General features: G+C 38.2%; 1 protein-coding gene across 8 annotated transcripts in view; it reads right to left on the bottom strand.

Moving 5' to 3' along the window:
- Positions 1-2187: 2187 nt before the first annotated feature.
- Positions 2188-25407, bottom strand: part of psd3l (pleckstrin and Sec7 domain containing 3, like) — a 120466-nt gene continuing 97246 nt past the window's right edge. For all 8 annotated transcript variants that reach the window (XM_077243367.1, XM_077243368.1, XM_077243369.1 and 5 more), the window contains 7 exons: positions 25133-25176; positions 15506-15696; positions 12504-12574; positions 11100-11257; positions 10753-10897; positions 8943-9086; positions 2188-5383 (listed from right to left, as the gene is read on the bottom strand). In XM_077243367.1, the coding sequence (XP_077099482.1) occupies positions 5183-5383; positions 8943-9086; positions 10753-10897; positions 11100-11257; positions 12504-12574; positions 15506-15696; positions 25133-25176 (954 nt within the window). In that variant the 3' untranslated portion in view covers positions 2188-5182. The remainder of the gene's footprint in view (positions 5384-8942; positions 9087-10752; positions 10898-11099; positions 11258-12503; positions 12575-15505; positions 15697-25132; positions 25177-25407) is intronic.

Genomic DNA, 25407 nt, shown 5'->3' with positions numbered 1-25407 from the left:
ATGAGCGAGTTTGGAGTGGAGAATTTTGACTGAACTGACCTCAAACCGACAGAACACCTTTGGGATGAATAAGAGCGAGGAAGAGAGGAATTGTAATCAGGTGCTAACAAAAGTACCTATTAAAAGCAATTTGAACCAATGGGAACGCTTGGGGTTCTAAAGGAGACCGGATTTCCGGGGGAACCCAATTTGTCACTACATCGGCACATCCAGCAATTTTTCTTTCAATTTCCTTAATTCCTCAATTCCCTTCTCTTCAATTATAAAACTACTTCAAACTTAAAAACGTCTGACTTAAGCTTTTAAGTCTACTTCAAACTTTCTGGTCCGGCTTTCTCGAGCCAACTGAAAGTTTATCTCAACAAACTTCTTTTCTAGAAAACTCGAAAATCTAAAGAAATATATGTAGAGGATGTGCTGCAGTTTGATCTGCGCTTGTTTTCCCAGAATGGCCAGGCAATTTGCCACATGGCCAGGCAAGTTAATTTCCTGTTTTTCCTGAAAATCCTTTCCTTTTGAGTGTCCAACACGTGTTGTGTAATCAGCCTGACCACCTTCATTAGAAGCAATCATGCTCCACTACATTAATTTCCAGTGGATGTGAAGGTCCCGCAGATATGGCTAGTTACAAAGTGCTTCCTAATCACAGCTGTGGATGTGGTGTAACCCGCTGCTCACTCCAAAAGCTGGTGTCTTATCCGAGGGCAAACAGCATGTTGTTGACAAAAACATGGCTTATGTAAGCATATAAGCATTGAAAAATATATTTCAGGAGTTAACATGTCCATCAGATAATGTAAAGAGTAGGCATATTTGGCTTGCTGTCCTCAGGGAGGGCTCAAGTTTGGCCTGGACTTCTCTGGCTGGGACAGGAACCATTAGCCCACACAGGCCTGGTAAGGGATGAACAAGTGGCTTGAACGGGGATTTAACTTCATAAGAGCGAATGTTAGGTTAAATGTGGTTCGGGAGTTTGAAAATGTAAAATGACCTTTTTCGCTTGTTTAATAAAAAAGAAAATGGTTTCATCCTCTAATACCAGCAGATCTTAAATTGTAGGATTGACCATTGAGTTGAAACTGGAGGTGATGGCAAATTTTGGAAGTGAAAGCTAAAATGAACATCGGGTTGAGCGTACAGGCAGTATTGACAGTAGTAGCCTAGGCCGAGAGTGGACATACATGTCGTGAGTTAAGGTGATGATACATAGGGCAACTTTTATAGCAATGTTGCTCAGCGATTGTTGCTTGGGCACTTTACCATTGAAAATGGGCAATACATTTCTATTTAAGGTTTAACATCTATTCAACGTTGCACGTTGGCAGCCACATGGCCCAGCAACATTACTCAAAAAGTTGCCGTGTGTATCATCACCTTAAGTCTATGGTTAAGGGTTGTCTAGTGTCTGGGCAGGCAGGTTGGGTTATCAGGATACCTTTAAAGCTTTTTGAGGAAGAGGGTTCGCTGTAAATTAATTAATGAAAAAACTGGATTCCGCTCAGATAACCTTTGAGGGATCCAGCTTGGAGGCTAAGACTTTCTTATTCAGATAAGAAATGAACTAATAGAAGGGAAAAATCTGGAAATGACAGGTTTTAGATGAGGTAATTATCTAAAATTCTTCCACGCTGTCCAGAAGGCTTTTGGAGAGACAGCTTGTAGGATGGAGTTGAGAGAGACATCAATAAGTGGTTTAAGCGGGTGATTTACGGAAAGATGAGCTCTGAATAAGGAGGTACCAGGGTTGAGATGAATTCGCCCCTGTAGGAAGTCCCCCATTGCCCCAGAACATGAGCTCAGGGCCCGACGAACCAGACTCACTCCACTGGCAGATTGGATAGCTTCGGGAAAAGGGTTAACACACTGCAGAGAAGCAATCCTGTATAGTGCATGAGAATTGGATGTCTGAATTGATCAGAGGTTGCCTAAGTGCTATAACTGTCCATTTCTCTATGGCAGAGATGGCTGGATGTGCCGGAGTAGAAGACGACATGGAGGAAGATGGCAGATGTCTTGCCGGCGGGGGTCTTGGCGTTCGGGTAGGCTGGAACCCTCGTGATGACGATAGGTGCAGGAAAAAAAACTATTAATTTCACCTCAGACCTTGCATGTTTTGCATGAGAAATGTCCACTCAGAAGACAAGAACATTATGAATGACAATTACAGTCAACAAAACTTGACAATTCTTTTTTTTTTATGGAATATTGCAGTTTATTATAAATGATTTATAACACAATTTTTAAAATTCATGTTCCTAGTAATCTTGAACAATAATAACTTCCCCTCCCTCTTGCAGCTCATCTCTTCTTTTCTCTGATGACGAGGGCGGGGCAATGACCTGTCAATACATCAGATCCATCAATAACAAACCACAGACAAATTCAAGCCCCGCCCTTCATTTGTTCTTGCTCCAGAATTGTTTCACTCAGATATACGTCACAATAGAGAAGAAACTATGAGCACCACAACAGTTGCTAATCAATATCCTGACGAATAGAATAGCTTAAAGTAATGTATAGTTGCTGGTCAAGGTTTTCACCTGATCTTGCTGCCTCACGTGTACAGTTACTTGTTTTATACACCTGCTAATTCAATATGTGTTGACTTACAATAAGCAGGCTAACTTTTATTTGAGGAAATTGGTTTAATAAGCTGTTGAGTTTGTCCCACATACACTATATGACAAAGGAGTGCAGATGCAATGAACGATTAAATACAGTATTTTATTCACTAAAGCCAACATTGTGTCCCTGATCTTAGTGGGCAGACGTAAGACACGCATGCCGAGAGACCACAACCAACAGATCCAGTCTTCTGAACACAGGGCAACAGGCATATTTAACAACATTTACAGATTGAAAGGAGTGGTACAGGATCACAGCTAAAAAAGGTATTTCACTCTATCTGAGTTTGGACACCAATTGGCCCAACTGATGGCTAAGGCGCATTAAAACCAGCAGCTCTCCTTCAATACTCACACAATTGCATTTTGAGAGGAGATCATACATTACAGGGTTTGATAGAGATTAAACGGACAAAGATGACATCCCTGGAAAAATAAACATCATGGTAAACATGAGCCTTTGCACCCAGGAGATTAAAAAGGAATATTCCAGTCACAAAGAAATTATTGTTCTTATTTTGAAACCCTACAGTGCACTTGCATGCCACCATCTTTATGTTATACTTTTTCTGATTTTCTTTTATTGTTCTCCTCATCCTATGTAAAATATTAACAAACTATTTAAAAGGACTAAATCTGTGTACAACGTGCACTGTTAAAGGGTTAGTGCCAGAGTTACAGCTCACAGAAAACTGTTTGGTCTGGAGAAGCGGTGAACACCAATCAACATAACACAGAGTAACACATGAAAGGAAGAGTCCATCTCTTCATATATATCACCATTCATACTGATGATGACAGTTCTGTAGTATTCATTACTAAGTGTGTATATACTGCTCAAAAGTATTTGCATTTTTTTTGTTCTAAACAGCAACAAATAAATAAAAATAAACATTGTCTAAGTGCTTCTGTGTGAGCAACAATATAAAGTCTGTTGAAAGAGCTAGTAATGACAAAAACACAAAAGTAGATATGAACGAATCCTTTCTATTTGTCAAATTCTAACAAAAAATAAAGTGTCCTTAAAAATATTTCAAGTAAACAAATGTCATTATAGACGGCAGGGACTAATATCTGTAATGTGAATAGCTTTTCATGTAGATTCCTTTTAAACCCTTAAAATGTAAAATAAGTAAATAGATCCGGCATTGACGATCGTTGTTGGTGTGTAATTAACACGTTCATAAAGTGTTCACGTCAGTTCTGTCTGTGATGAAAATGACATCGTAAATTCAAGGTCAGCATCACGTAAAGCAACAGTTTCCAACCTATGCTCTAAATTCTTCTAGAAAACGTGTCTTTGAACAACCTAAACATGACAGCAAACATACACAAGCACAGACGAACACACACAACTTTACACGAGTGAAAATGTACCATCGGCTGTGTACCTTCAATAAAATCAACCAGCGATTTGGTTATTCTTGAAAAACCTGCGATATAATGAAGTAACATATCACTACCCTTTATAAAGCTCTCTAAAAGAGTCAAAAGAACTAATAAAGTGCACTATAAATACTACTGTCATCTTTACAACAATAATGCTCTCAACTGAGAATTAAAAATTCAAATATATAAGATTATAAAATACACAAAAGGAGCATTGGCATTTACACTACTGAAAAAAGCAGAAGTATACTCTTTACTTCAACAAACAGATAAAAAAATAAATGGCACAAACTGCACAGTTGATGATGTTAAAATTAACATCATCTCGCAGTCTGAGACGCCGCAACTCAGCAAGTACCTCCAAATCATCATTAGAAAATAATCTATGTAGAGTTTCGGTCCATTGCTGCGACATGCTGATACAATCCATTAACAATAAGTGTGAGCAGATATAATATTGAGAGTTTGGTGGCTTGTTAGTAGGTGGTTAGTACATTGGTAGTGGACTACATCAGCGACGACAATGGGAGGCTTTCGTCACAAATTCTGTATCATAACCATGCGCCGAAATCCTGAAACTCTTCTCGCTTTACATCAGGCCGCTGTCAGTTTATATCCGCCGCTTGTTTGTATATTAAAATAACAGCTAATGCTCCGAGTGAGACTATATCTACAGTACTGCCTAGCATATGTATGTATGTGGACGTTTCCACTAACTTTAAGAAAATACTCCTCTTGAAAGAAAAGCAAATTAGGGGACAGCACAATCAAGAGTCACGTTCTCTGAACGACACCGGTAGCACTTTACTTTACAGTCCCGTTCTGCATGCACTTACTATAGCAACTGGGTAATAACTAGATGTTAACCCTTAAACTAACCTTAACCCATGTAGTTACCTAATACTACGCTTGTGTTCGCACTCGTACTGTAAAATAAAATGCAACCATGAAATCTTTACACGCTAACAAATAAAAAGCAAACCACACTATTTGCTCCACAAGCACCAGCTGGTCAAGGGAGACCTAGAGATTTATAACTTCCAAACAATTGATCAATTTACATTTTACATAAATGTTACCTGATACAACTGTCGCCAGGTAAATAAATTACATCAAAATACAGTCACGCGTGATATACAATGGCTCTCCGTGAGGAAGCAGAAGGCCGCCTATGTGAGCTTGGGCGTTTCGGGCCGGTAGTCCTTGCGCTCGGATGTGTTGCGCTTGACTTTGGCGCTGGCCGGTTGAGACTCTTGGTTGAGAGAGGGGCTGGACTGAGACTTCTTCAGCGCTGGGTCCCCGTCCCGGGCCGTCAGGATCTCCTTCACACCCTCCTTCAGAAGCTTCACGTACATCTCGTAACGGTTCTCCTTCAGAGAGGATTCAGAAAACTCATTAGACTCCACTATCATGTCATCAGCTCTGAACCCTGGCTGTGATACTGAACCTTTGAAGAAGTATCTCACCAGTCACTCGTTTAAAGGAGTAGTTCACTTCAGAACTACAATTTCCTGATTATTTACTCTCCCCCACATCATCATCAAGATGTTCATGTCTTTCTTTCTTCAGTCGAAAATAAATTTAAGGTTTTTAAGGAAAACATTCCAGAATTTTTCTCCATATAGTGACTTCAATGGGGTCCAACGGGTTGAAGTTTCAGTGCAGCTTCAAAGTCTCGATACGATCCCAGTCGAGGAATAAGAGTCTGATCTAGACAAACCATTGGCCATTTTCTAAACAAAATAAACCATTATATACTTTTTAACCACAAATGCTCATCTTGCACTAGCTGCGATGCGCCACACATTACGTAATCATGTTGAAAGGTCATGCGTGTTCCGGTTAAACAAATGTAGGGCAAAAAACTCCATCTCATTTTCACCTCCAACTTCAAAATCGTCCGACATTGTTGTTTTACCTTTTATTCGCGTTATAAATGGCGTTTGACTTAGTCTTTGCACATTCGCTTTGTAAACACTGGGTTTCAACGTGATTACGTAATGTGTGGCGCATCACAGCTAGTGCAAGACGAGCAATTGTGGTTAAAAAGTGAATAATTGTTTATTTTGTTTATAAAATGGCAGATGGTTTGTCTTATTCTTACTCTTATTCCTCGGCTGGGATCGTGTCGAGACTTTGAAGCTGCACTGAAACTCACATTTGGACCTTCAACCCGTTGGACCCCATTGAAGTCACTATATGGAGAAAAATCCTGGAATGGTTTCCCCAAAACCCTTCATTTCTTTTCGACTGAAGAAAGAAACACATGAACAACTTGGATGACGTGGGGGAGAGTGAATTATCAGGAAAATTTTATTCTGAAGTGAACTCCATGTTTAAGGCAAGACCACTGTTTCTTCATGCACTGGCCAATTTTGAGATATCGAGCTATTTTGCTTCCATAACAAGTCTTCTTTCAGACTAGTGGATAGAGAATATTCAAAATAAACATTTAAGTGTCTATTTTCACTTTGAAGATTTCAATTACAACACATTTCTTAAAAGGCATTTTGGGAAAGTCCAAAATATCAACCTCAGCAGCTCTTGCAAACACCAAACTTTACAGTTTTATTCCTTATCTGTGTTCTGAAGGGTTTTACAGAAGGGTTTGTTCATGTATAATTTGCCTGATTGTATATGTCATACATTTTATTCACAAAAACCTGCTGAAAATGGATCTTTTTTCTGGATGTTGACTATTTTTTGTTGACAGTAAATTTGTGATAAAAACAGATCCTAAATCCTCTCTGTAAAAACCTTTGACTTTAACTTTTATAAAATGTTCAGATTTCTGTCTTGGAAATGTATGCAAATTTAATTTAATAATGCTCATTTTGCATATATATAACATAACATTTCAGAAACCTGTAATACAAAACAACTTAATATACTGTGGACGCATGTTGGGGAAGTATGGTGAAATCGCAGATGTTTTGTAGTGGTGTCTTGCCTTAAGCACACAAACAGCACTCCTCACAGTTGATTTCAGCAGCATGTTGTTCTTCAAGCACAAAAATACACACTGGGTAAAACTTTGTTACGTGGGACTATTCTCTGTTGATCATTTTCTGTACTGAATGAAATATATTTATAATAAATCTATTATAATTTTCCTCAGTGTTTACCGTTTGGAATAAATTTTATTCACTGAGCTTGTTGCAGTGCATTCTGGGATTGGCCAAAGCCTGCAGTTTTGAACATCTGTTGTGTTGAAGGTGCACCTAAAGATGTTGCCTAAACACACCAATCACTAATGTCTGGAACAGAGCTAAACTCTAAACACAGTGTAATAAACTCTAACTTACAAAAGTGCGAAATAAATCTCATATCGTGCTGATTAAGGGATAGATTTCTCAGGGAGGTCCTGACAGTTAAAAGGAGCGATTCATTAAAGATCCACGTTCAGGAGGGTCTTTTACCCTTGAACTGTAAAACACACTGACTGGATATTGATCCTGATGGCCAAAGGACTTTAAAGGGTTTATTTCTTCCCACAGAGGTGTTTCTTTTATTAACTGTAGCTGACAGCCCATCAGAGTGGATGTGTGTTACATCGATGTGTGATTGGTCCAGTTTGTTATTAGGAAGGGTAAATACACTGCAATAGCAGTGAACTAATAAACCTCAGTTCACTTTAACCAATTACATCATTCCACTGGGTTAACCATAATAGAGTGTATAATCTACATGTGTATATATTTGTGTCTCAGTGTTGTATTATTTATGGCACACATTGCACCTCCCCTGCGCTTGATGACGAGCCATTACCCATCTGTTCAACTGACTCACTCAATGCAGCTCGATAGTCTACACAAAAATGAACAGTGTCATAATTTACTCTGCCTCATGTCGTCACAAACCTGCAGACTTTCTTCAGTGGAACACAAAAGAAGATGTTTGATGAATGTTGGTAACCAAACAGCTTTGGTTCCCATTGACTTCCAAAAAATGGACAAAAAATATAACCGAAGTCAATGGGAACTGAAACTGTTTGGTTACCAACATTCATCTTCTTTTGTGTTCCACTGAAGAACGAAGGTCATACAAGACTTGAATGACATGAGTGAGAGTAAATGATGAAATATATGGCTGAAGAAGTTTGGGATGGTTTTATAATTCAAGGCTACTTCTCATTGACCTCAATGATCGTAGAAGACGCTTTCCACTAATAGGGCACAAAACAGGGTTTGATACGCTTTAAGTAAATAGTTTTTAACGATGCTGCTATATCATACAAGTTATTTTATTTTCAATTAATTTCAAGTATAAATACTGTTTAAAATCCCGATTTGTTGCCTTTCTCTAGCAATGGATGTTAACATAATTTTTAAAAATAAAAACCATAATGGTACAAAAAAGTGTTGCACATTTAGCCTAAATGAAGCTGCTTCTCTGTAGAAAATATTTGTTTGATGATTTTTTATCAAAAACAACTTTGATAACAGGATTGAATGGCTGAGCTTGACGTACACTGTCAGCACAGCAACTGTGCATCAATGGACTTCAAAGATATTTGATTTTTGGAGATGTTTTAAACAAAATCTGCAAACAAGTTTGTAATTGTTACCATATTAATTATTATTTATGCTTTAAGACTACATTAAATTATTAAGACTACATCAAAAAGCGCTGGTCTGAATTCATTAAATATGAAAACAAGTATTCACACAGCATCTTGTTTAATGTTTAAAGCGCAGCCTCTCTGACAAGAGCGCAGTTTGATTCTCCTCCTCTGACCTTAACTATCAATCTCAGCCAGAAAATGAAGCGGCTTCAGTAAACGCATTTCCATCAATTCTCTGCGAGTTCATCCCTGACAGTCTAGATGAGGAAACGTCAAAGACTATAAATGCGAGTGGAAAATACGGCCAAGGTAAACCTGAGATGCTTGATTGTGTCTCTTGATCATAAAAAGGCAAGGGCACCTACCTCAAACTCTAGGTAGTGCTCCTTCAAGCGGTACTCGTCGATCTCTTTGGCTTTGACCTTCTTATCTGGCGGGTAGGATCTGTGCTCGGCTAACTCTGTGGAGACGTGCTTCAGCTTGGCCTCGTGTGACTTGAGCTGCTCTTCCTGAAACACAACAGACACATCAAACCATCACCAGTTATCAGCTTGTCCTGTTACAGCGTCTCAAGCCAGTGCACACTGTGCGATTCTGCCCTCGATTTGGCCGTCTGAGACAAATTTGGCAAATCCTAAAACAATCCTCGTATCCTACGCTAAAATCTGAAGTCTTTGATCGTTAGTTTGACATGTTCACAGAGAGCCGATTAATGATCGTTGCGATCCAATTTTACTTGCAGTGTGATTCTCCTAAGACGACATTCAAATTGTCTTTGGAATGCATAGTTGCTATAAAAAATTGGATGACTAGTAATTTCCTACTACTAAATTATGAAAAAACAGAGATTCTAATTATTGGACAGAAAACTTCCACACGTAATAACCTAGAATACCGTCTAACACTTGATGGCTGCTCTGTTAAGTCTTCGTCGTCAGTTAGGAACCTGGGTGTGCTCTTTGATACCAATCTCTCATTTGAAAGTCACGTGTCTAGTATCTGTAAAACCGCATCTTTCTATCTTAAAAATATATCTAAATTACATCATATGCCCTAACATTGTCCGGGAAGCAGACACAGTCTGTCAGTTCAAAGCTAGACTAAAGACACATCTCTTTGACCTAGCATACACATAACACATTATCGACTTCTACAATTCAATATTAGGCTGCATAGATTAGGTCAGCCGGAACTGGGAACGCCTTAAATCCTGATGTACTCGTTACATCATAAGAAGAATGGCATCTACGCTAATTTTAGTGTCTTTGTTTATTCCGAGGTTTTCCCGCAGCCTGCCGGATCCAGGCCGTTTCCAGATCTGACGAAGGACCTTCGCCTGGACCCGATGAAAATGTAGTGCTGAAGTGCCAACTAGCCTCTCCCTATGGAGGATCCCTATACCAATCTACAGATAAAGCGTTGTGGAATTTTTCGGTTCGCGTACCTACCCGAAGTGATAAAATAAAATAAAATTCTGCATAAAAATTTATAGACAAAACAAGTAGTTTGTTTAGGCATGGTTTGTAAGGAATTACAAACCTGCGCACATTCAAACGCACATAACTATAGAATCAATTCTTAATGCGCATGTGAACGCCATCAGCGTCTATCACAGGTTCACGTTTAAAGTCTGTTTAGAGAGAACGGTGTCGTCTTAGCGGCCCCTAATTTAATAACAAATTATCATTTAGACGGAAGTGAATCAATCAAAACTAACTTTAGCTGGAAATAATATTATTCAAGAACCACTATAAAACCAAACCAATCTCTGTTACCTTAAATTATGTTTATCTCTGTAAAGCTGCTTTGAAACAATCTACATTGTTAAAAGCGCTATATAAATGAGAATGACTTGATTTGACTTTGTTTTTCAAGAAAAACCATGACCAAAATTAACATTAGATATTTGTTTGTAGCCAACATTTCAGTCCCGCGTGTAACGCAGCTCGCAGTCACCGAACGTGTCATTGATTAATGCTGTAAAACTCCAGAAGAGTTTTCTTGCGTGCGTCCGTTTGTAACGCATCTTGACTGTCGTACAGTCTGACATTAATGCCAACTGAGATCTTACAGTGTGACATGGCTCACAGCGAGGATCATGATCGTACAGTCTGACAAGCAACAATCGTAAAGGACTATAATAAACCGCATTGGCTTTACTGTACTGTAACACACCTGAGACATGCGTGTGGTGGTGGCCGGCAGCAGCGGGCGGCTGAACTTCTTCTGAGAGCCAATGGCAGCGGGGAAAGACGGGGCCGAAAACATGGCCGCCACTGAGTTAATTATTCCAATCCAGGACTCCATTTCCTCAGGGCTCCTGCAGAGAAGAGATTTCACATGTTCACATGAGGCCGTGCGACAGTTGTGCAAACTCACAGTTAGCCTCACGCAGGAATAAAAGACCAACGGAAGAGATAAACGAGGCTTAATTGAACTTGAACTGAAGCATGAAATTAGATTTGTGGTTGCGTTTGCAGTGTTTCTGTGTAGAAGTGCTGGTGTCTGCGAGCAGATCTTACTGGGCCTGGAAGAGGAAAACTCTCCAGTCAGCCGTCTTGAGCTTCAGCACATTGGGCTTCTTCTCGTAGTCCATGGCCTTGATGGCAAGAGCGTGATGCACGCTGATGGCGTTCTTCAGATCATCCTCTGACAGGGCCTTCTCCGGCTTATACTCGTCCTGCAAACATACACACACACACACACACACACAAACACACACACACACAACACTGATGAACAACGGATCGGCACAGGGAACTGGAGGAATTACACTAGACTGCTTCAGATTACAGTTCCTTACAGATTCAGTAGAAGTGTGTGTGTGCACATGTGCCGTGCGTGTGAGTGAGTGTGTGAGAGAGTGTGTGTGTGTGAGAGAGAGAGAGAGAGAGAGAGAGAGAGAGAGAGAGAGAGAGAGAGAGAGAGAGAGAGAGTTTATGTGTGTGTGTTTGAGAGTGTGTTTGTGTATGCACTATGTATTTGAAGATCTTTAAACTAAAAATACACTTTACTGTGCATTTTTCATGGTTCCTCAATATATGAATATTTTCATATTTAATTGCGTTAAAATAAATTATTGTCAATTAAGGGAGCAGAATGTTGGAGCCATAAAGTTACAAAGACAGAATATAATAATGTTACACTATGTCTTCATCATAGTCTATTACTTAATTCATTATATGTCTTAGTTTTCAGTGGTAAACAGGATGAATTGCATGTTTTTGCATTTCCTGCAGACAGCCATTTAAAACAGGAAGTGATGTGGGAAGAGGGAGTGCGAAGGGAGAGGTTTTTTTTTACCTCTATTAAAACTACCTTTATTCACAGCTTTGTTTTCAAGTGTTTACTTGCTTGAAACAAAGTTTTGCTCAAACTGGTTTGGCGTAGAATCAAATACACTTTCCCATAAAGAAGCAGCCACAAACAAAAGGAAGTATAATCTTTCAACGCATATTATTTCCTCCACAGTAACGGGCCTGTTTGAAATGATAATGAGGAGGCAGCACATCTCCTGCTCCTCTGATGACAGTCGTCAGTGTGATTGCTGCATCATTAGCTGATAAAACCTGCCGGGACGGTCAATCACCAGCACTAATATAAGCACAGGTAGACATTTCACGTCAGTATCTCACGCCTGTGACTTCTGCATCGCTGCACAGCTGAGCAACTAATGCAAGATGAAATGGAGCACATAAATAAACTATTGTACTGGAGAATGTGTGGCGCCGGGACGCTTCTTTCTTTGATGGGCTCCGAAAAGGTTTGCCAGACCCGAAATAAACGTGTGAATGTGATTACCTCTCACCATCTGAGTCTCCCAGGAGGAGAAATTGAATTATTATTGATCATGTTTGCAGGAAATTATGGAAATTTTATTAATCAGCAGTGCGAGGAGGGGAAAATGAAAGAGTGGAAAAACAAACCTTCTGCAAATAGAGGATCATGCCTTTGAGAACAGCATAAAAGGTTTTCCAGCCTCGCTTTCCTCTTGGTGCTAGAGAATACAAAAAAATTAAATATTAAAACCATGATGATAATATTCTGCAACATTATTACAGAGGAATTAAAAATTTCTCCATGGCATTAAAAACAACTGTTTTTTCGATGTAAAAAAAGACAAGAAAAATCAGAACTTTTGCTCCATTCATGTAGAAATTACAGCCTATATATACGCAATGCCACTGAAAACCAAAGTGACATATTTCAGATATTTAAATCAACAGCAGAATCACTCCGTAAAGATGAATGTTTTGGATTGACCCAGTCCAGATCTGAAAACCTGCGGAGACCTGAAGAGGGCTGTGCACAGGACATGCAAAATGTGTCATTTTGGTTTTCAGTGGCATTGCATAGGTTGTAATTTTACATTAAACATGCAAAAGTTCTGAAATGATCAGATTTATTTATTCAGAGGATTAACATCACAAAAACTGGTGTGTGGACTTTTTATATCCAATGGATATGCTACTCTTTTTCACTCAATAACAGTTCACAGTGTCCATGGCTGTTAAACTCCAAAAAAAAAAAAAAAAAAAAAAAATTATATATAAAAGTAACATAACTGTAGACCATATACGACTACATGCACCATTTTTCAAGTCTTCTGAAGTCCTATGCTTTGTGTGAGGAACAAATTCAAATTTAAGATTAAGGATTAAGGATATATCGGCCACCATATCGGTAGATTTATGTTCATTTTTAATGTTATCATTATCGGCCCGATGAGAAAATTAGGCAGAAATATTAAAGTTGATAAATAATGTATTATTTCCCTCACCTGAGACTATTCAGATGCGCACTGTTCAACATTATGTTTTTGAATTGCTTGAAATATGATTGGAATCCCTTCCAAAAAGGAAAATACAGGGCAAGTGCAACATGTGCAGCGCAAGTCTGTCATATAGGCTACATAAAATGATAATGAGAACATTACAATTCTGTGCATGGCTTTTAATGGTGAGACTTTTGTTCTTGTAATCAGGCTCTAAGAAATTATATAAAAATTTGGATTTAGATTTATCAGCCAACATTTCGATTATCGGCATTCAAATATAAAGAATTATCGGTTATCGTTATCAGCCAAAATGTTGATATCGGTGAATCTCTAATTAAGATGTTATTCACGGATAATCACTGATAGCATGCGTCTGCGTACTAATCACAATCAGTAACAACAGTAAAAGTAGGATGTCCTGCCTTTGGAGCTCAACATAATCTGTTTCATTCCATCTCATTCACTTTGTGTTCCACTCAAGCAAAAAATACATTGGATTCGGATTGATATGAGGGCGAGTACATTTTTCTTTTTTTGTGAACTGTTCCTTTAGTCCTGTATTTTCCATACTGTTGTGTTAGAAAGGGTCAAACATAGGATGAGCATTTTCCTTCAAATGAAACATTTCAGTGCTCTGAAGGAAATTACTTGCATTTTTACTGTAGAATGATTCCCGTTATGGTGTCTCTGCAGAACAGCTTTATTTATGGCACTGCTTTAGGAGCTTTGGGAAGCATCTGAACGCTTTATGGATCTCAGAAGTGTGCCGAGTCTCACTGATGGCACCTCTGGGACCCTGGCCTGAAAGCTCTCAGCATGTGATGCATCAGATCGCTAAAGCCCTGCTGTTTTTATCCTGGTTGTAATGCGCGCATTAGACCGCACTGGCATGGCTGGCATTGGAGCTTGTCTTCTGCCAGAGCCGGCCAGTACATCACAGCAGTGCAGGTCTCAGTTTACCCTGTTAGACATGTTCAAACGCCTACTCTATATTATTATACATCTAACCCTGTTAGACAGGGTACACAGACTACTGTTCAAAGGTTTGGGGTCAGTAAGAGGTTTTCTCTTCCGCACACTAAATGTGCATTTATTGGATCAAAAAATACAGTAAAAACAGTGAAATATTATTACAATTTAAACAAGCTGTTTTCAATGTTAATATATAGTCAAATGTAATTTATTCCTGTGATCAAAGCTGAATTTACTCCAGTCCATTACTCCAGTCTTCAGTGTCACATGATCCTTCAGAAATCATTCTGATACGATAATTTGCTGCACAAGAAACATTGCTGATTATTATCAATGTTGAAAACAATTTTTGCTGAATTTTTTCTATTCATTCTTTGATGAATAGAAAATTCAAAAGAATAACTGTTATATAATTAATGTTATAAATGTCTTTACTGTTACATTTGATTATTTATTGCGTTCATGCTGAATACAACGCATTGTAACAATCCCAAAAGTTTGATCGGTAGTTTATATAATACGAAACCAGAAATATTTAATTTCTGAAAGAATCATCTTAAACGTTCCTTTTGCTCATATAACTGTCCGTATTTGAGATTGTTTTCCCGCACATTTGCTGGACGAGCTGAAATCGGTACGTCTCTTCAAACAAACACAAACAGCTCAGCAGGTTTTCAAGTGACTCTAGAATCTCATTAGGAAGGAAAAATAAGTGGGCATAATATATGAGAGACTACGGCCAAAATCCCATCTCACCATGTGTGCTTGCCAAAGCACTGAATCACACCTGCTTTACCCTCATTCACATTACACAGCATTTATTTAATGCTCTTTCCCTGCATACCCAGAAGCTTTACTTGTGAAGAGTCATAAATATAACCTGCTTATGAAAAAGGCTTTTAATTACAAAGAATTAATACATCAAAATGCTTTCGTAAATCAAAGTCATTCAAACGACCTGGCCAGCTTTTTAGCAAAATAAATGTTTAGTTAAACTGCTTTTTATCATGGTGTTTAAGTCTTAAATCAAGTAAAACAATACAGTTTCAGAGTTTCATTACTGTATCAAAAGCATGCTGCATGGATCATATACACTTTACATACAGTTGTTGTATTGTAGATGTTTCAAATGAAATGAAATGAACAGCACAAACTTCAGAACTCTGGATTGAATCTTACTTTTCTTCCCGTCCATGTCGGCGTGTATTTTGCGTGTCAGGAAGCCGGTTCTGTAGACGGCAGCGTTGGGGTCATGTGCTATGTCCAGGAACGGGTTACTGCCGCTGCTGATGCGACTGATGCTCTTGGTGTGAGAATGATGGTTCTTATCAGCCAGCTCAGACAGAGACTTCTTCAGCTCATCTCCATCACTAGAACACACACACACACACACAATCAATGCATGCATGACAACTCAAGCCCTGGCCATCTATAAAGCATCTATAGTGAGAGTTTGAACAGGTTCTGTACAATGTACATGTGGAAATATAACTTGTGTGCATTTATGTAAAAGACTGATGGTCTGATGTGTGGGAGAGTCTACAGTTATTTAACATCACTGCAGGAATCCCCACATAAACACACTGACTCATCTGTCATCTGCAGGAAAAAGCAGTTGACTGCATCTAAATGTCTCTTCTGCATGCATTTAAATGACAGCAAAAAACAAATAAAGACAATTCATGCGTCTGATTGGTATGCACAGTCCAATTTATATTAGGTCACATAGATGTTTCTCCACAAAATGGATATAATTGCACTATATGCAACTATCACAGAGTTCACTTCTGCAATGCTCCCCATATGGCAGTTAGTGTTTCAGTCACTCCATCATGACTGCTCACTCATGTATGGATGGCAGCGCTCTTACACATCTATCCATCCTCCTGTCTATCTCGAAAGAGTCTTGGCAGGATTTTACACTTGGTTTTTTTGTGACCAGACACCTGTCCGATCAATGGAACGCATTAAGTAACCAAATGTAAATACCCCCAATAATAGAATTGGGATGAAACTGATGTGCATTTCAGCAAAAACAAAAATGTACAATTTACTTTAATACAATTCAACCAGATATAGTGCTGCACCATGTGTAGTTAAGGGTGTGTAGATCGGTTTGCTTGGTCCGGAACCAAATAAACACATTAAGTCCTGGTCTGTTTAGCGTTCACATTAGCATTTTTAATACCGAACCTAAAGGCACAGGGATATGTTGACAACCTGATTGGTCAGCTTTTATGAAGTAAATTTTGCGACTGAACTTACTGAGCATCTAAAACAATGCTGTGTTCTGGGCTAAATGCACTCGCTGCATGTACATACGATGGTGTTTTGACCAGCTGAGAACCGAAGTGTGATGGGCAACATCGCGACTATGACGAGAGCACCTATGACCAGATGTGTCCTTTTTATAGGGTGGCATCTCATGACTTTTGGGTCGTTACATGTCTTTGGTCCATGTTGCGTTCATATTTCAATCGAACCGCACCAGAGTTCGTTTGGAAGCGGGCCGAGATTTATCTTTTCAGATGGGTCTTGGTTCGCTTGTTTGGTGTACACCAGGGTTCAGATGGCAGCGTTCACACTTATTCAAATGAACCGCACTAACAGAGCAATCGCACCAGAGTTCGCTTTAATCCAACCAAACCTGCCCAGTGTGAAATTGTGTAATGTGTAATTCATGTGCTCTTTTATAGATTATGCCTGCTGCAATTAACACACTAAACTGAATTTTGTATAAAAAGATTATATTATATTATAATGTATTATATTACAGATAATGGTACATTTTTTACCCATGTTTGTGCGATTATTTGATTTGCGAAATAGTAAATTGAGTCAAAAAAAAAGTATAGATAATGCAAAGATATTAATCTAAGAGAATTTCCCTGTGTGCCACATTTGTATTGTTACTTCCAACTTTAAATTTGTTTTTGTGATTAACATCATAAATGCATACTACCGTTCAAAGGTTTGTGGTTAGTAAGATATATATTTTTAAAGATTTCTATTTCAAATAAATGCTGTTCATTTAAACTTTCTATTCATTAAATAATCATGATAATATAATAATGATAAATATGATAATAATCATAAATGTTTCTTGCCTGAAGGATCATATGACACTGACACACATATATATATATATATATATATATATATATATATATATATATATATATATATATACATAGAAAACATTTTAAATTGTCATAATATTTCTCAGTATTTACTGTATTTGTGCAGCCTTGGTGAGCAGAAGAGACTTTTGAACAGCAGTGCATGTAATGACTTTAGTTTAAGTCTGTTCTGAGAAGAGGCTTCTGAAGAAACTTGTATAGACTACTTTTAAGGTGTTTTAGATCCTTTTCAAGGGTTCAAAGTTTCTATGCCCATTTATTTACTGCAACCAGTTCTTTAAAACTTTGTTCCTCAGTAGGTGCAAAACGGTTTAAAGTTTTTTTAAAAGTCGTTTTTGGGTGAAATATCCATTAAGTTTTAATCTAAGTGCATCTAAAAGTTGAAGACAACAGTGGTAAATCTGGTGTCCTTCTCTCTGTTTCACACAGCAGGAGGAGAAGATTAAAAACAGACAGCTTTAATCATGTGACAGCAGCATGACCATCAGAGGTCACAACTTGAAGAGGGTCTGTAACTGGACACATGCCACTAAACGGACACTTCACTACCTCGTGTCTATATATTAATTAACGGTTGATGAGATGCATGATGGGACAAAGACTGCTATGTTCTCCAGTAATGCGAGCACATTAGTTTATGATTTTCTAATACAATATAAAATACAGCAGCAAGCATTTTTAAACGAGTCGATTATTTACAGCTATTCAAAAGTTCACAGGTTGCATGTGTTTCCACTGGCTCTTACTCTGATTTACACTGGACTGGGCCAGACTTGTTAAGCAAAGCAATAAGCAAGAGTTGCACCGTTGTTGGAGGGTAAAGCCTATTTCACATGTGAAGAATGTATAATTGTAACCTTCAACACCAAAGAAATGAAAGATGCATTTGTGTCCATTTTACCCCAAGACAATATAAAATATCTGAAAACGTAATGAAATTACTTTAGATGTTAAAATATATTCTCAAAACTCAAATTTGTAAACAAAGACAGCAAGACATATTTGTTTGTTGGCAGCAGGGGAGTCACTAGGAATTATGGGCTTGTGACAGTATGTTGCTCTCGGCCCGTTTGTAGCCCTTTTAGATCAAGCTGAATGGCTGAGATTGGGGTGAGATATAGAGACATCTACATTAGATTGTGGGTGAGGGACTGATATGTGCCCCTGTTTGGGTCTGTTCTTCCCTTCAAATCATCCTAAAGGCCAGGGTAATTATTCATTTTAGCACGCAAGCCTTTCAAAGTGTACTCCGTTTTGGCCGGGAGATTGGAAAGAGGCGTTCCAGTGGATTTTGTTTTCAAACGCTCCAGTCACTTGCACATATGCGGTTGTTCGCGTGGACACAAAAATTGGGCCGCACGCGACAGTGCGGACGGACCCTGCTGATGACGAAAGTTATGTCACATGGAGAGTGCCCATACTTCCATCACAGTGCTCTTGACTGAGAGGTTAACAACAGTCCGTTAAGGTATTTTCCGGTGTTCTGCTGGCAAAGCTGGGGAATGTTATTTTTTAGAAGTAATGCCTTTCAATATTGCGTTACTCGCTTCAAAGGTAACTAATTATGTTACTTTTTATGGAAAGTAATGCATTACGTTAGTTTAGCGTCATTTTTTCTCTCCTGGACTGGGCTATTTATTAATAGGAAATGTGAATTCACGTCTGTACAGTAGAGGGCGCCGCTCAAACAAACCTTTCAGTTGCTCTGCCATTCTGGATCACAGAAGAATAGGATGCAGGAGAAGACAGTTCAACACTCTTACTTCAGCAATAAAAACACAAATGCGATGTTTATCTAAAGTCAATATTGCTTATTGGTATGGCTGCATTGGATCATGGAAGGTCAGCAGCGGAGACATTGGTTAATAAAGTGAGATTAAATACATAAAGTATATTTGTGTAATTTAACGTATTATAAATAACGTTAATTATTGCAGGTTTGCATCATAATTAGTTTGCTTTTCACGTTTTTATTCATTTTGAGGAATACTGAATGTGTTTTTGTGCAAGTGAGAAGAGTAAACTGATGTTCACATTTAGTCTAGAACTGCAATACTCATGTTTTCACACACACGCCTCTGCACTTATGATTCTCTCAACATGGGGACAATAGAGCTGTCAGTCAATACATGAGAAAACAAAGTCACTTGTCTTGTATGCATAACAGATATTTTTTAGTAAATTTGAAAAGTAATGTGTTACTTTATTTTTATTAGTTGAAAAAAGTAATAAAAAAAAGTAACTTGTGTTATCTGTAATGTTACCACCAACACTGTCTGCCGGTTCTAAGAACTGTGATGGATTTTTCAATTAATTATTACTGACATTTATTTTTATTGCAGGATTAACAAATATATGCTTTTGAAACCTGAAATGTTTCCAAACACTTTGGTCAAAGTCAGTCAGTGTGACTGAATTATGTCCGAATATAACAAAAGGTGAAATGAAACTAGACATATCTACATTTATAAACTCATGACTTTGAATAACAAAGATTCTACCTAGTAACAGAAGGGTTTGCTGAAAAAGAACCAATCACATTGTAGGAAAATTATGTAATGAATCATGTCACTTTGCCATGCTCCTATTCTATAAAAACGGTTGTATTCTTTTTGCTGGTGGGTTTGCTGGCTGATAGTGTTCAAAAAAGGAACGAGACGTCATGGGACTCAGTGTGAGACTCTTAGGCAGGTAACAATAATTCTTATGCTGCGTTCACACCGGACGCGAATAGCGCGTCAGGCGCGAGTGATTTCAATGTTAAGTCAATGCAAAGACGCGTTACGCGCGTAAAAAATTCCTGCGGCGCGAATGAGGCGTGGAGCGCGGCGCGGTAGACACGAATACGCCTCATTCGCGCGAATTGAGCGTCTGGCGCGTTAGTTGAAAAATCTGAACTTTGGCGTCAATTCACCCCGCGTTAACCAATCAGGAGCCTAGCTGCTTGCTGCTGTCACGTGGTCAAGTATCTGGATGCTTCAATACATTATTTTGTAATGGTTCTAATGCACAACAAAGCAACTATTTTATCACATAAAACTTGATTTCAATATATAGACATTCATTTTGTATTGAATGCTATTTATTCCATATCTAGATTATATTAAATATTATTATAATGTGAAGACAAACATACTGCATTATAAGTTCATGTCTGGACAGTGGTGTGTGTGAGAGAGAAAAAAATCACAGGACAGATTAATCACTTTTGGAGGCTGGCTCCATCATCAAAACAAAAATAAATGACAGATTAGGTGGATGAGGGCGAGGGTGATCCTCGCTCCGATGCGGGACAACAGGTCATCAAGCTGGGCGCGGGACAGGCGGAACTACCGCTGAAAGCGGCCGTCATCCAGGCGCAGCTCCTGGAGCGAACAAATTGTGAAACTCGGCACACTGGGTCGAAGGGTCAGGTGGACACAAATACGGCGACGATGACCCCTACGCCGCCGTTCTGCTCTCCAGAGCAAATACAGAGCTGTGACTCTCTCGGTGAATGCTCGATCAACATAAAAAAGATGGCCGCCAACGGGTTTCGATTGTGACGCGCAATTGACGCGCGAATGGATTCAAAGTGGTCAAGCGTATAACTAGACGCGGTAGGCGCGAATTTGACGAGCTATTCGCGTCCGGTTTGAACGCAGCATTAGGCATTTTATGTGGTTAAATTTAAGTCAGGTGCGAAAGAAGAAAAATATCTACCGCAGAAGGTATTATTGTGTTGAAAATATTGGCCCTCATGGCATTGTCCCAAGGTCACCTTATAATGTAAAAGCATTGCTAAAATACAGCAGCACTTGTCTACACGGTCGGCTTTATTAGTGAATTAACTTGGGCCATAGAAATCTAAAGAGACCACTCTCACAACTTGACATGCTAACTGTAATCAATGTTCCCTCTAAGTGCGCGGCCGCGCACTTCTGAAGCCGCGGCCGCGCAGAAAAGAATAAAATATCACGCAGAGGACTGACGCGAAATGTGTGGGGAAATCCATTTGATTGTAGTTTAAGTGATAAATAATTTAAGTGCTCTGGCCAAAGGCTATTGAGTGAAAACTGGTGAATGCAGTTTACAGATTTCATAGAAAGAGAATAATGTGAGCACGTGTGATTGGCAGTGAGACTTGTGTGCGGACCAAATAGCTCAATACGAGAGGCAACGAGAAACACAAAGAGATGTGATTTTATTATATTGTACCATATTCACTTTTCTTGAAAATATTTAGCTATTAGATCTATTTAAATGCTTCAGTTTGTTTTCATATAATAATATAATATTTAAACCAAATCGAAGCATTTAAACTGATATATTATATCACTTCAAATACATCAATTCGTTTTTTTTTTTATATTATATTAGGCCTATATTTTATAATATTATAAGCCTAAATAAAGAATCTCACAAGGGTAGGGTTTAGGGCTCATTGCCATTAAAAAGTTTGAAACCCCCTGCTAAAGAAAATATTGGAAATTCATTAGCAATAAACAATCATTTAACTTTGATGGTTTAATGCTTCCTGTACACAATTAATTGACTGCACAAAAACACTTTATGGTTTTCCCAAACCATCTCAGTGCAGCATCTTACTTTTCTTTCATACTATATTCTATTATTGTAAAGAATTGAACTGTCCTGCAGAAGATTTTTGTAAATTATTTTTCATAGGATTTCTTGGTAAAAAAATATCAGGTAACCTAAAATGTGCTTCATTTAGTGACTTCTTAATTAACTGCTTGTTTTTCAAAAATATGATTAAATACCAATAAATTACGTCAAGGGTCAAATAAAATAGAAACGGCACATTCAAGTTATAAGTTACAACTGAATGTTGAAACCATTGTGTTTCTACATATGCTGTACAGGTCAGGTATAAAGAATATTTTTGCTCAGGTGGCGAAAAATGTCCGCCCAATAGAAAAAAGTTTTGCTCAGCAAGAAAAAAATTAGAGGGAACATTGACTTTAATTACTCATGTTTTAACCATCTCTACTGAGTTTCTGGGGCAGTAGGTGGTGTTGTACCCTAACTGATCAGGTACATTCAGGGTAAGATGGCAATAACATTTACTAAGTACGATTTCAATATGCCTCACCTCCTGTTAATGAGGGCATTGCTGAACAACAATTTTGAAAAAATAAAATTCAAACTGTAACTTGTGAGGTTTGCGCTAAAGAACCGTTTGGCCCACTTTGTGCATACTGGACAAAATTGGTGTTTTTTTTAAAAAATGCAAAGTTCCAAAGAATGACAGTAAAAACTGAATGTGGACAGAACAAGTTTCAAAAGTGTGAGTTCAAGGGTTGAACAAAATGAAAAATGTTCAGACCCCTTTCAATCAATGTGCCAAATTTCAAAATCTCTACAACGGTTACATTTTTGAATCTTCAACAAATAGCAAGGGTTAATGAAATTCTTTCATCCTTGTCCGACTTGAGGCATTAAAACAGAAAGTTTAATTTTTAACCAAATTCCCTCTTTGCAAAATATTCAATGTGATATTTGCCGCTGTTGTAAAATACTCTATAAACACACACCTGTGACCTCATTAATTCAGTATTACTGCACCACTGTGGTCGGTGTGTTGTTTGGCAACCATTCTGCTGAACACTGCTTGGCGGAAAAGTTGATTTAAAGAAACATTACAGGTGTAAAAATAACATGTTTACTGCGCTCTGTACAGCTGTAGTAAACAAAAAGCGCGTGCGCGTCTGTGCCATTCATTCATTCACACACACACACACACACAGACAAGCAATTCATATTTAAACAGTCTTTTTGCGGTTTACAGACACTAGAATTAGAACAAAGCACTTAAGAATAAATAACTTACTACATCAGCTGGATCCGTTGCTCCTCGAAATGAAACTACCAGCACTTCTGAGGTAAATGTTCCAGGATTATTACGATAGTATTATTCCTCACAGCGTAGCAAGACGAGGTAAAGTACATGATTCTTATTAAACTTGTTTTATAATCCAGCTGGTGGGCGTTGTCATGTTTGCATGGCTTGCCTCAGATCATTTGCGTTTGAATAGCGCGCACTCTCCGTGGGCGTGGTCACATTAACACTTAAGCTATAATGAGCTGAAAAGAAAAAGACTGACATCTCTCTCTTTTCATACAGATTACATAAACTGAGAATATTTGTTTTTATATAAATTACTTCATTTAAAAGAAGAGAATTCAAGCTTCATAAAGAAAAATCTCTCGTGCCTGTATGACAAGTATTCGCGGAGTTACAGTTCATTTTCGGACGCGTTTCAGAATGGACTTCACTGACAGAGAGAAGGCAAAACTCGCATTATGTTTATTTTTCTTTATTTGACAAAAAGCACAACACTTTGTTTTTATTGTGAGTATACACAAAAAAATAGACACTTAACAGGATCGAAAGATGTATAACACTTATATGTAAGATCAAAATCAACAGAGTATTTTGAGTCTCTTTTGCACTGATAAGAAAAAAAGTGAGCTGACCTCAGAGGGTTAATATTTGCCATATTGCCTGTTTTTGCTCTATATCGCCAACAAATATTGTCAAAAAACCCACAGCACTGTAATTGAATCTCTGAGCAACACACAGCGGCGTTTCCTTACTGAATGAATCAGCTTTTAGAATGAATCAGTTGAATCAATGACTAAGATAGATTAAGACAAATGCAGTCAAATGCTTCGTGTTCCAGCCGTTTGAATGAATCGTTTGTCACCTCTGAGCTTCATTAAACAGCCTGTGTAAATGCATCTTAATGCACTTCAAATGCATATTCTGTGTTTCCTTTGCAATGCCAAGGTGAATTTTGTTCATAATTAATTTGATTGGTAACAGCCCTATTGTGTCATATTATTATAATTAAATTTGATTAAATTTATGAAATTGACACAAAAGATGATGCATGCATATAATTAGGTTTTAAAAATATATATTTATAAAAGAAAAAAATGCCCATAAAAGGTAAAAATCAATTAAACCATATTGGAAAAAAAATATTTCTGTCCCTGCTGTGAACTGACCACCACACAGAATGTGAAGAATATAAAAAACTCAAGGTACCAGTGCAATAAATACACTCTACACGAAAATATCGTCTAATTATCGTTATCGATAAAATCCCAGAAAATATCGAGAGAGATAATTTTTTGGTCAATATCGCACACCCCTAGGTTGGAGCAGAGAGTTGGCGAGGGCTGGCTGTAATTTAGCACAATGGGACGATGTCTTGCTCTATGACTGTTATCAGTGAGGCACACTGTCAGTCTAATGTCATGTTTTCAAGATCATAATTACAGCTCATGTCTCTAATGCCACCAATCTAATCATTTGACTGAAAAGCACACCATCACACACTTGGGCCTTAATTGGAGCACGTATTTGATGTGTATTGGTGAGTTTCGGGCACCAGAGCCAGCGATGAAGATAAAAATAAAACCAGTCATTTCTTTCACCCCTGGTGAAAGGGCCTGAGGCTTTAGAAAGCCTAGGTGGTGTAGGATCTGTGGGGCAGTGAATATTGCATGTACTCATGGGAATGCCAGCTTGAATCCAGCCTGTACATTTCCTGATCTTATAAAGCACAATTTATTGCTTTGTCTCCACAATTTTCTGTGAACTCCTTTTATCTCTGCTTTAAAAGACATGAATGGTGGTGGTGAATGTTTAAGTACTTACACGGCCCATTCCAGCTTCTCATTCTTGATGGAGTTATACAACACCTGCATGGAAAAAAAACAGGAAAAGAAAAAGGCTTAGTATGGTATGCATTTAATTTTAATAGAATTCATATTCACCTGAAGTAGAAGATATTAATTTAACCTCCTGAAATAACTGTTCTTAACATGTGAGATCTGTTCCATGTTATGTGTGATCTGTGTAACTGTAACATCATGGCTGTGTAAAACGTACCAGAACGATGCTTGTGGTCTTTAATTTAATATACCATCTCA

This window comes from Siphateles boraxobius, unplaced genomic scaffold (assembly GCF_051911475.1).
Source record: "Siphateles boraxobius isolate OS27281-9 unplaced genomic scaffold, OSU_SipBor_1 25, whole genome shotgun sequence".
NCBI lineage: Eukaryota > Metazoa > Chordata > Actinopteri > Cypriniformes > Leuciscidae > Siphateles > Siphateles boraxobius.
This window is presented reverse-complemented; position numbering and strand designations above follow the sequence as displayed.